This window comes from Anser anser, assembly GCF_964211835.1.
Source record: "Anser anser genome assembly, chromosome: 5".
NCBI classification, from domain to species: Eukaryota; Metazoa; Chordata; class Aves; order Anseriformes; family Anatidae; genus Anser; species Anser anser.
In genome coordinates this window covers 28,668,746-28,681,741 of record NC_139725.1, presented here as the reverse complement: position 1 = coordinate 28,681,741, position 12,996 = coordinate 28,668,746, and the positions used below count along the sequence as shown (strand labels likewise).

General features: G+C 35.3%; 1 protein-coding gene across 32 annotated transcripts in view; it reads right to left on the bottom strand.

Annotated features, from left to right (window-relative positions):
• Positions 1–12,996, bottom strand: part of GPHN (gephyrin) — a 284,811-nt gene that overhangs the window by 87,058 nt on the left and 184,757 nt on the right. For all 32 annotated transcript variants that reach the window (XR_014584952.1, XR_014584953.1, XM_083837922.1 and 29 more), the window contains one exon: positions 11,121–11,255. Coding sequence is in view for 30 of the 32 variants with exons in the window: in XM_083837922.1 (XP_083694048.1) it covers positions 11,121–11,255 (135 nt within the window). In the remaining 2 variants the exon portion in view is untranslated. The remainder of the gene's footprint in view (positions 1–11,120; positions 11,256–12,996) is intronic.

The window sequence follows — 12,996 nt, the reverse complement described above, 5'->3', positions numbered from 1 at the left end:
TAAATTTTGACTGTAATAAATACGGGGATTCATTAGAATCATTGCCATTACTATTAATCATCTGAACACATTCTAACACCTCACTTTGAGGTATCTGTGAATGGGATAATACCTTCACGGTCATACAATTTTGAGCTCACATTTTAACATGTAATCAGAGATTTATGCTGCTACAGTCTATTAATTTTACAGATGCATAAATTCAGAAAAAAATAAATTCTATTTTCTTACACTGTCTTCAAGAAACAAAAAAATAGATTACAGATGTTCAAAATGGGACAATTCCCAGGAGCACTACAATTCCTTCTTCCTTTTCCTCTTGCATATACAAAATTAAACCAATGAGAACAACATATGATCAATATTCTACTAAACAAAAAGTGGCACAACTAAACTAAATAAGAATTTTCTCAAATGCAGGCAATGCACTTGGCACATGCTGAATTCTGTAATACAGAGCTGTATAAGCACTGACCTAGGCCTTATATTAATTACAAAATAAAAGGCTTATAGTCTACACTGTAAGAAAACAAATAATTAGAGGGGTAAGCATACAAAGGAGTTGAATTTAACAGCATAAACCATATTAATAAATTTAGACTGGCTGTTTATGAGAAGGCTGGGCAAAAGATTATGGCAACTGCTCTTTTAAAAAGTCAGTACCTCTTCCATCATCTTTCTTGTTTCATTCCCTAGTACTATTTGTTGATGCTTAATGATTGTTAAAATTTAACAGGACAATTTAATATACATTGAATGGAATGGACTAGGTATGTTAGGAGTTATAGTAATGCTTTCTAACCTTTCTGGATAATTTTCTGGATAAATGGACTATAGCCCACTTACCTCATCTCATTGCTTTATGACTGTTGATCATCTGAGGCACTAGTTGCACTTAGAACAGATAAGAGTGGTACCATACTAAATGAGCAAGAAAAAAGCAGCACTGACACAGCACACGTCTTCCTCTGGTACAGTACCTAGGCTCAGCTATGGAAAATGACTATGTATACACACATATGCAGAGATTAAAATATAAAATCAGTTTGAGGGAAAATACTTGCTAAAAATAGCTACAATTCAAAAACTTTGGTAATCAGTATGATGTAAGAATTTACTAAAAGAATGAAAGTTCTCAAATTCTGATAGCAATCATTCAGGCCAAGTCCTAAAACACAATGTCTTTTCAGTCTTGGAAAGACAAATAGATGAATTACTATATTCACTTGACAGATTGCTGTGCTGACCTGTAATTGCACATATAACATGACTCTAAGAACTGGCTTTTTGTAAAAGAGAAAGCCTATCTCCTTTGGCAAAAGGATACCTGAAACAAGACCTCAATTTAAAAGACTTATTACAAAAAAAAAAAAAAAAAATCAAAAGTGAGATAAGGTTCAAGTCTTCTATGTCTTGTATAAGGTATCTTGCATAATCCGCACAAAACCATGAGATGGTGGCACTCACATTCTGAAGGAAATAGTCTATATGAGCCTTGGATTCACGCTCAATCTGTGTTTTAGATAACAGCTAAGTTTTTGGATAGTTGTGTTTGTTATCACATCAGACTTTGCTGCTTTATACTACAATGAAATTGCCTAATTGCTTCACTACATGAAGATAGATTAGATCTCAAATGAGAAGTACTTTCAACAGGGATGCAATAAATACCAAGTGAACAGGTCCTCAATTCAAGTAAGACTGGTCTTGAAAAATGTATTTTCTGTATCAACAGAGAACGATTTTATCTACCTAGGGAGAGATAAATGACCACTTTTCATTAGCCTTTTGCAGAAGTACCATTCTGTCTAAAGATATGTTGACAGACAGCCAAAATAAATTCTTGAAATACTTTGACTCTGTTTTCTTTTGTGGACAAAATCAAAAAGCCATGCCAAGAAGGCTACAAGGTCTAGACAGAAAGCCTGGCAGAAATAAAAGAAACTATCTTGTCTAGGGAAGAAACCGCTAAGTACAGAATGGACTTAATGGAATTTAAAATAAGGAGTAAAAGATTCCTTAGAAATAAAAACAAAAAAAGGGGAGGTAGAAATATTATCATTTGAGGTTGAGAAGAGATCAAAGGTAATTCAGGTAATGCAAAAGAATACCTTTCCTGAATTTTGATTTGAGATGATAATACGTGTAACTGGAAAAAAGGCATGGTAATCATTGGGAATTAGTCTAAAGCTGTATTAATTTTGACAAGGCAATTGCTTTTATAAGCAGTAGGATAGGAACATATAGAAGTAAAAACACAATTGCTGGATGCACACGGAAATTGTCTTTTTTTCAAGGATGAAAATGAAAGAGTTTGATTTAGTTAATTTATAACAACGAAATCTGAAAGTTCCTATATCTCCCCTTCATAAGCCTACCTGAGGAATCAATACACAGTTGAGAAAAGACTGGCTTTATTTAAGCTAAAGGCCAACAATGACACAAAAGCAACTGAGTGTAGACCGACCCATGAGAGGTCAGTTACGTTCTAAAACAAGCTTGGAGACAGCAGCAGAGAGAGGAACCCTATTTTTAATTTAACAATTTTATGTGGTATTACATATTACAATCTTAAATAGTATTACATACTATCTTAAATTGGAGTTAGATTCATTGAACCAGGAGGTTCCATTTACTTTTAACACTTGTATTTCCAAAAAAACCTTTTCGTATGTGAAACTGAACCTCAGAAATTGCTAGCATGCTTGCTAAAGAACCTACAACTCATAGGCAATTTCGTGCTTCCAAAATCCATGGCAAAAGCAATGCCTGTGCTTCAGATTCCTGCTTCTCTCCCACATCGTGCATCAGCTAGATGTTACCTACTTCTGTGAGGGAACCAGTGAACTTTTACTAATGATGATACGTTAACCACAGCAACATGCATGCTTTGAAACAGCTTTCCTAGTCTAAATTTCAGTTTTGGTTCTGGCAAACACATACGTGCTGCTGCTGCTGCTAGAGCACTACCACTTTTGCAGCACTTTGGGTTGCATGTGCAGATGAAATGGACTATTCTTATACTGCATACTTGTGAAAGTATGATATGACTTCAGGACCCTTGTGTGCAAGTAGCTTGCTTCAGTAAATTCAAGAAATATTCTTTTTGATAAGAATACTCCTTGAATAGCTAACAGATATTAAGATTAGTAGGAAAAAAAAGGGGGGGGGGGAACAAAAGGAAACCTATGGCTGTGGAAACATCAGAAAGCACAGCAGAAGAGATATACAAAAGACATGTTCTGATGACACACGTATTAGTAGTTCATTTAGATAACAGCACTTCATGCAAATTCTGGGAATACCCAAACAGGTAAAAAAGACAGCCTAAACCAAGTAACAGATTGAAACAAAGAGATAAGCCATTGAGAGATGATATTGGCAAGACAGAAAACAGGTTTAGATGCAGAGAACACAGGGCAGGGAGTAATTCCTATGTATTCCAAAGGTGGAACTGGATGAAGAGAAAAATATCCTTTTAACTGTCAACTCCTAAATGGTATAACAGGCAGATCCAACGCTGACTTAATGGATACCACCCTAGGAAGAAACCTAAAGAAGTAGTGGAGGACTTGATAAGCTAGTGCCACACATCCTACCAGCCATTTCAAGGAATTTTGACCAGACTATGTGGGTACATGTATATGGATGTCCCAGTACTGGACAGAGTACTTGAACACACGGACGCTTGTGCTTTTGAGTATGTAGATAGGAAAGTGTGACTGAAAACATTTCTGTTTTGAAACAACTTCACCAACCTCCTCCATGATATCTGGCATTGAACTTTGCTACACTTTTGCTAAATGATTTATAATAGAAAGAATGAAAACACCAGAAGAGGATTGTTGGTCTATCCTTGCAATAACGTTTTTGAAATTTCTGATCCTTTGATCAAAAAACTTCCATAGCGGTAAGTGATGTAAGCTAGCGGTAAGCTAGGATGTCTGTACTGGAATACTATTCTCTTCTGGACAGATTCACATGCAGAATAGTTACAATTTGAAAAATAATTACCTTCAGGAATAGACTCTAAAGTGTATTTCTGACGTGCTTCAAGGTTTCACTAGACTCAAAAAAAAAAAGGTATTCTGCAGCTTGCTAAAATGCCATTGGTTACTAAGAAAGACAAATGTAGGAAATACTTTGCACATTAGAGCATCTTCATATGACTCTGTAACAGACCTGAAAGCTGATTTCCATGAATTCAACAATTGTTCAGGATGTACTAGATTGGTGTAGAAAACCAATTCCCAACTACTCTAACAGCTCTTCTAGACAAGGAAGGGAAATGGATTTTGGTGCTTCTGTATGATTTAATACAGGTTCTGTATACGGTTGAATATGCTACTACTTGAAAAATAAATGTTCAAGAAAAAAAACACCACTAAGCCTAAGTCAAAAAAAGTACCCCTACTGAAATTCAATGTTCACCTTAAACTTGATGACATAAACCTTTATTCTGCCTATCCAGAGAGTTGTTGATGGGTTTATTTTGATATTAACAAACAAACAAACAAACAAACAAAACCTCACCCCCATATATCCTTCAACTTTTCTACAAAGTGAATCTTATATATTTTAGGAAAGATTTTACTAGACTTTGCTTTTATTATTTATGATATATTCGTGGTTTTTTTTGATATCCCAAGCACACCAAGCTGCTTCTTTCTTAGTTACAGTGTCTCAGATTTGAAGCTGTGGCATTTTGCATTTTTATTGAATAACAATCAGGTTTCCTAAACAAAATATAAAATAAAAATAAGACTTTTTAGGATTCAATCATCCACATGCTTTGTTAGGACAACATACTTTTAAAAATGAGGAAAAAAGGTATATGAAAATTATTCTTGCCTCCTAATCAGTAGTGGATTTGAAAAACACTGATAGGATACACTGGAGGATACATTAGATTGACACATGTTAGTAAGCAGGATTCCTCATCTTAAACAACCCTGGCTGCTTTCTAATCCAGTATACATTCTCCCAGTATTACTTTTCACTAAATAACTTTTTTTTTTTTTTTTGGTAAGCCTGGAATATGTACTGAAAAAAAGTAAGAGGAAATAATCAAGGAAACACTGGAATTTTTAGCAGGATCAAATATCTAATTAAGCTTGTGTGTCTACAAACAGTCAGCTGTTTTACAAGAAAAAGCAAGAACGCTTTGCAGTGCTTGGAGTGTGATTTCATCTACCTAGATCATCCTAACAATTTAAAAAATCCTTTGCACTTCTCTGTGCTCCTTGACCATATCACAGCAAGATAACTATGCCAAAGCACTTGCTACTAAATTCATCAAGTTGCTGGGCAGAAAGGACGATAGCATATGCGAACTTCAAATTCATAACTAAAAAAGAAAAAGTAAACCTTTTCTTGGGAATTTAGTGTATGTGAACAAATGTTAAAATATATTCACAAACATTCCATATTATTTTCAATCTGATGATCGTTTTAAGAAGAAATAATATGCATTATGATAACAAATATAAAATTTATCACATCCAATTTACACAAAATATCTACCCTATGGATAAAACTACATCTTGCCAAATCATGACCAGAACATTGTCTCATCAACTAAGGATTTGTGGTAAGCAACCTGACCATTCTTCTATTGAAAAAGCAGTAACTGATAAAAAAGCATCTTCTCAACTTTATCTGTTCTCTATCCGATTACTTCACATAATAGTTGTATATTAAAATTCACGACACTAGACTGAAAACATGAACAACAATTATATTTACTTTTAGTTTTTAGATCATTTGACTGTATGGAAAACTCGAACCAATATCTAGGTTCAATATTAAAGCTATGGTTCATGATGGAAGGTGTTCAAAGCATCATTTTTCCGTGGAAGAAAGTATGAGAGATGATTGAGATTTTTATTTTTTTTCCTCACAGGAATAATGCTCACTTGTCTTTTTTTAATGATATTTTTCCTGATTTTTTTCATTTCAGATTTTTTTTTTCAACTGAAACATTTATATAGACAAAAATTACAAATATATGATACTTTTTACACTATTAGGTCTATAGGTGAATGTAGACATAAGAACGATGAAGATAACAGGCTGGGAGATGAGTGGCTGGAAAGCTGCCTGGCCGAGAGGGACCTGGGAGTATTGGTGGATAGTCGGCTGAATATGAGCCAGCAGTGTGCCCAGGTGGCCAAGAAGGCCAACAGCATCCTGGCCTGCATAAGAAGCAGTGTGGCCAGCAGGTCTAGGGAAGTGATTGTCCCCCTGTACTCGGCTCTGGTGAGGCCGCACCTCGAGTACTGTGTTCAGTTTTGGGCCCCTCGCTACAGGAAGGACATGGACGTGCTCGAGCGAGTCCAGAGAAGGGCGACCAAGCTGGTGAGGGGTCTGGAGAACAAGTCTTACGAGGAGCGGCTGAGGGAGCTGGGCTTGTTCAGCCTGGAGAAGAGGAGGCTCAGGGGCGACCTTATCGCTCTCTACAGTTACCTTAAAGGAGGCTGTAGAGAGGTGGGGGTTGGTCTGTTCTCCTACGTGCCTGGTGACAGGACGAGGGGGAATGGGCGAAAGTTGTGACAGGGGAGTTTTAGGTTGGATGTTAGGAAGTACTTCTTTACCGAAAGGGTTATTAAGCGTTGGAACGGGCTGCCCAGGGAGGTGGTTGAGTCACCATCCCTGGAGGTCTTTAAAAGACGTTTAGATGTAGAGCTTAGCGATATGGTTTAGTGGAGTACTTAGTGTTAGGTCGGAGGTTGGACTCGATGATCTTGAGGTCTCTTCCAACCTAGAAATCTGTGATACTGTGATACTGTGATAACCATTCTTATTAGAAGAAAGCTACAAGAAAGTGATCAATTAGCAGAATTAAATGTATTATGCCACAAAGAAGGTGTGTTTGGAGTGGTGGATAGATGAGGTGACTGTTCTGCTAGCATCTAGAAAATTTTGAAAAGCAGTCGTGCTTCCTTGTTTTAGTTCTCAGACAGAGCTTAGAGACTCACGTAGGAATTAAAAGCTCTCTCTCATTACTACAAATATATAAGTATGTATGTCAATACCACTAAATGTATTGTTTTCATTCAGTATAACTAATAAATAATAGATAGGACAGATAATCCGCAACTAAACTGAAGAAAAATGATAATTTTTCTTAAGCAGAATATAATGTGTCAGGAATGAAGTATCAAGATAGTACAAGAAAAGAAAAAAAAAACACATTAAAAATCAATCACTCTCATTTTAAAAGTACCATAACAAGTTTCTTAGGATTCTTCAAGATCAAAGATAATGTTGAAAGAAACCTTGCACACTGAAGCAGAAGAACTGAACATCAGTTAGACTGATGATCTTGCGAAGTAAAATACTTTGAACACCTTTTGTCACTGAAATGTACTCCTGGTGATAATTTAAATCCTGTCCTTGGTCTTCTATATCTGCTTCATTTGACTTTGACACACAGCAATGGCAAAAATTAAAAATTGATTGTGTCATTTACGTAGGGGAGAAGGAAAGACTTGAACTTGAAAGCTGCAATTTTCTTTTATACTAATATCATCCCTTAGAGTCAAACAAAATTAGAAGTTTGAAGCAATGACTCAGTCATTTGATCAGGATATATTCTTTTAAGTTATCTGAAGTTGTAGGTCTAAAATTTTATGTCACAAGTTTTAAAAAAGCCCCTAAAGTCAACATTAGGCAAAATTTCCTGATACTTGTAGTAGGTATTTTACACTGTGTAGTACTTTGCTTTTGTGTCTGAAAAGACCACTGCATTTAACTTCATGAAAATGGCACCCACGGAAATATTCAAAAATACAGGAAGATATTATAATCTAAGCAGCTATTGGAAATTGCATGAAAATCTTGCAAGCCATACTGTGTCATCTTAAACGTCTGTCACGTGAATATTTAGCAAATTCATTTAACCTTGCTGAAAAATCATTACAACTTTAAAAAGACCAAAACCATATTGTTAAAGATAAAAATGTGACAACCACCATCAACTTTATGGTTGAATAAACGCAAGAGGGAGAACTGTTAGTGCAGTTTTCCCCAGAGTAAAACTTAGATTGCCTCTCTATCTGAATCCTTCCACTATAAATATGTTTTAAATGCTCTTTGAGCCACAGTGGATTTTGCTTAAAACTCAAATGCAATTTACAGAACAAGGAAGATGTTCTACAGAGATTTATCAGAAGCTAACAAAAGTAAGACTGCTTAATTTGGGGGATGTACCTAACAATAGACAGAGTTGTCCCAATCGAAATTTTTCTTGAAAAGTTCTGACCTCCCAAGGGGTTACAGTGATTCCTCCTTTTATCAGGGATTAAACTTTTGAAGACTGATTGAAATATACAGGTTCAAACTCACTATTCATCATTTACTACTTTGTTATAGACAGATCTTCAGAAAACATGGAAGACAAAGTATCAACAGCAAAGAAATCTAAAATTAAATATTGTATTTTGTGTCTGTCTACATGCTGTGTGTATATATAAACAACAACATAATTACGAAAAGGTGAAGACTTTTCGTAACAGATCAATCAAGAGTATTAGTAACAAACTCTCCCATACCTTCTCTCCAATACAGACATGCATTAGTAACCTGCTACTTACATTTATTCAATATAGGTGCTCCCATCATTGTAGAAGCTTGATTTTTTTTTCTGAGAGGGACACACAACTTTCTGCTATTCAGCAAATTCAGTAAGAGAGATGTAAGGGTTTATGTACATTTAGGACAAAAATACAACAAGAAAACGGTACAACAAAATAAACTGGAATATGTAGTTCACAAAAAAATCTAGTGCCACTAGATTTATGGCCAGACCACCACTCCAAATACATATAAACTAAATTGTTTTTTGCTGAAACTTCCTCTCCTTTTTTTTTGAGTTCATATATACATGTTTAGGAGCCTGAAACAAGTTCCTAAACCAGATGGTGAGAATATTGAAAAAATACATTTTCAGATCAAAGAAAAAAAATACAACAACCTGGAATATCAACTGGATGCTGCACTGCAATTCATTTTTTGTCTCATTACTGTGTGAATCTGTGGATCAAGAGGTTCAGTATAAATTACATTCATATTGCATAATTAGAAAGCCAGGATTCAGAATGAAATACATAGTAAGTGAAGACATTTAGACATCTTGACAATCTTGAAGAATATGAAAGAACCATATTTCTTGACAAATTCAAATGATGTTTGAGAACTTGAGAGTACTGAAAAGGACCAAACAAAAGGATAACAAGAGTAGCTAGAGTTTTCTTTTCTTAAAATAAGTAAAACCAACAAAGAATTCTCTAAGTGGCAAAGGAGCTTATACATTTGTGCAAAATCCTACCTTTAAGTAATAGGAACAGAGAAGATTATCCTTCACATTTACTTTCTTGTTGTTAACAGTTGGGTTTTCCTTATTTTTTCCCTAAAGCAGATTGTACTACCTACTTTTGGAAGACATCACAGAAAAGCTAGACAACTTTCATGTTTCATGGCAACTCCTATTTTAAAAGTGGTGTGGTCTCACATATTTTGTACAAAATCTGATTTTGCAGTAATACTTGAAAAATAGGGCTTAACATGAAATGCCAAAGCATAATCCAATAATGACAAGAGCTCATCTCAACTAATTTCCCAAAGAAGACTTTCAGACTTATCACTTTCACAGAATCACGGAATCATCTACATTGGAAGAGACTTTATATCAATGTTCATATAATTTCCTTCTGTAATCTCTGAATCTTTGAAAATAGTCTAGAGGAGTGCATTCTGCTTCACAATAGGTAACATTCACTCCTTCCCATTATGATACCTTCCTTAAAACACATAGGCTTAACCTAGAACTATTTCTTAGCAATAGCACTGTCTCTTTTTTATGCTTGTTATTTACCTCCTTTTGTTTTCTTTGGACTTTTCTGTTTTGTCAAGAGCCATAAAATGCAATGCAGTTTCTCTGTTTCGTATTCCTCTTTGGCTCCAGTTTTCTAACGTAATAAGCTCTGAGTTTCTAATTTTAGCCATCCGACAATTGGCAGTTTTTTTAGTAAAAAATGAATGAACCACCTGCAGGTAGAACTCACTGAACATCTTCTTAAGAGAGCAGACTATATAATGAAGTTCAGTATGCTGTCCATCAGAATAATTTTGATTCTGTTACAGTGAAGGTGAGCATAAAACTATCCCATAGATTAAAGCAAAACATTTAAACATTTCTATGGGTCGTTGCCAGTAAATCTTGTTCACTAACAGAAAAGAATGAGACAGCAGGAAGAACTAGCAGATGCTGGCAATCACTTTAGCAAGCAGAATAATTTTCAAGGATAACATATTAGATGAGGAAGAATGTTATTGTTCACCATCTGCTACAAGTTTGTTAGTACATCTACATCTGGTGCCATAGAAGGATCTTTGTGACATGAACACAAAGTGAATTCTGACAGAGCTTTCTTCTGCTGAAAGGAATTCTGCTGAAGGCGGACATTACAGGCCTTGCCACTGGTCATTTCCCTTAGTCTTTGACGTAAACTATTTAAAAGTTTTATAAAAAGAGAACATAATAGAGGTCACCTCAATGATTAAATGGTATAGTATAATCAGTAAGAACTGAGTAATAATCCCACAAGGTTGGCATTAAAACTTTCTTTCTATTAAATTTAGGCTGGTTTTTGTTTCCAAGTGTCAGGCAGCAAATATCTAAGTTTGAGCAACATTGGTTGTTTTGAAACTGTTTTAAACTGATCAATAATAAAGCGGGGCAGAGAACTGCCCCATCTCCGTCTAAAAATTTGCACATACGTTTTTTCAACAAAATACTACTTGTTTAATGTTGTTACTCAGTGGCAGGATTATCTACATTCCTGGGGATATATTAAAGACATTCAAGGTGTTAACAATTTTACATTCATGACTGATATTGCAGGAGATAACATTCAACTTCAGTAACCATGACATGTTGGTAGACCCACATACTAAATTGTACAAGAGTACATGTGGAATAAAGTACTGTCTCCGATTTATCTATTACTTAGAATGATACATCCCTTGCATGCAAACCAACCTTCTTCAGCAGAAGCAATACATTAATCTGATAGGTTATATGTCTGAGAATGGAGTTTGCAAGGCATAAATGTACTTACTTTTGGTGTTGGGCAGGATGCAGTGGAGAGACGAGAGGTGGCCTGGGCACGAGGAGATTCTGAAGGGGTAGTGCTGAGGGAGGCTGTATCACGTGGGAGCACCTGAACACCACGAGAGATGATGGAATCTGGAATCTTAAAAAAAGAGAAATGGAATTAATGGTCAAAAACAAATATTTTATTTAAATCTTATTCAAAATCTTTTTTCAAAAACTTTTTGGAATACCTCACTTCTCAGTTTGCACACACTATATGCAGTGTTGGTAGTGGTAACAGTATGTTCTCATAACTTCAGTAACAAACCCCTCACAAATACGTAAGATCATACTTTAACTGAAGTAACATAGAATGCACTATTGGTCCTGAAGAACTTCGAATCAGATATACTACAATATATAAAAGGAAATAGTAAGAAAATAATGTTTTTCTTCCTAAGACTCAAACTCAACCCTTTCAAACCCAACAATGACCAGCGGTGACTTCTACCATGACATGAATGGAGGCAGATTTTTCATTCTCTATCTAGGGGTTAATAGTCCAAACAGAAACCCAATTATCAGCAATGACTGATCTCCTCTGAAGAAATGTCATGCAGTGGGTAAATGCTCTTAATTCCATGTACTAAAGACTTCAGGTACAGAAATTCTTCATGTAAAGATTTGTGTTGGCAAAAGCTGCAGGCCTCTCTGAAGGAAGTACAGGCAAAAACACTAGAAAACACCATCCAAAGCCATTGCCTGTGTTTAAAATGCATTCTGAAGGGGAAAAGAAATCAATCTTTTGTTTTCACAAAATAATACACTTAATTTTGCTTTCACTAGAAGGCCAGATATTTCTAGGGCGGAGTTTTAGTGCCAGATCCTCTAGCTGGTATTATTAAGCCTCTTAATTAAATGGAGTCACATCAACTTACAACAATGAGAAAGTGGTCTTATATTTGGTAATAAAAGTGAATACATCAGTATGTTTTTTAAATCTTCTGTCTCCTGTCCAGTTTTATCACTAGTTCCAAAGAAAAGAGGTACAGGACTGCATTTAAGAATGAATTCTTTCTCATCTTTAACACAGTGAATCTTAGAAAGTCTCTTGCTTTTTATTACTGCAGTATGTGGGCCCTGTCATGCAGATATCACACCAGATTTAAAATGGATTAGATTGTCAGTTGAACATGATTCAAGTTTTTTTTTTTATTTTTTTGTGTAAAATGATAAGACGTAAACGATAAATGCCTCATATATGAGAACTGATCTCTAACATTAGTTCTACATACAAAATGCAGCAAGCAGATATTCTGCTATAAAACACTCTCTACAGAGTTTTATTCTGATTTTGTTTTCAAGATTTTAACCTCTTTATTTTTCAGAGGTAGCACTTGTAACATCAGATTGTTCTTGCAATTTAATTTTCCATTACAACATGTAAGAAAATGTAAAAATTTAACTCCAAATTCAGATTTTTGAATCTGAATATACAGACACGTATTTTAAGATCTCATTAAGAAATTATTAGCTTAGCCTGATGTTCAAGTTCCGAAAGAACCATCTGAAATACGTTTGGGGGACATGGCAGTAGTGCATAATAAAAGAAAGGAAGAAATGAAGCTCCAGTGACAAGCCAAACCACCAACTTTAATCATTTCCAGCCAGGATGTCCAGCATTCTTTTTTTTTTCTTTTTTCTTTTTTTTTTTTTAAATTGAGATGCTGAACATGGTCGGAATTTAGGCATTTCTGAGCATTTTTGCCTAGTAAGGCTTTAGGACAAATAGAAGCCACTGGAAAATACCTCCTTCCAGGATTTCTTGTCACAGAGGTCATCCCAAATTACAGAGGTGTGGAGACAAAGCAGGGATGGTACTGAAAGAGGAGGAAAATGAA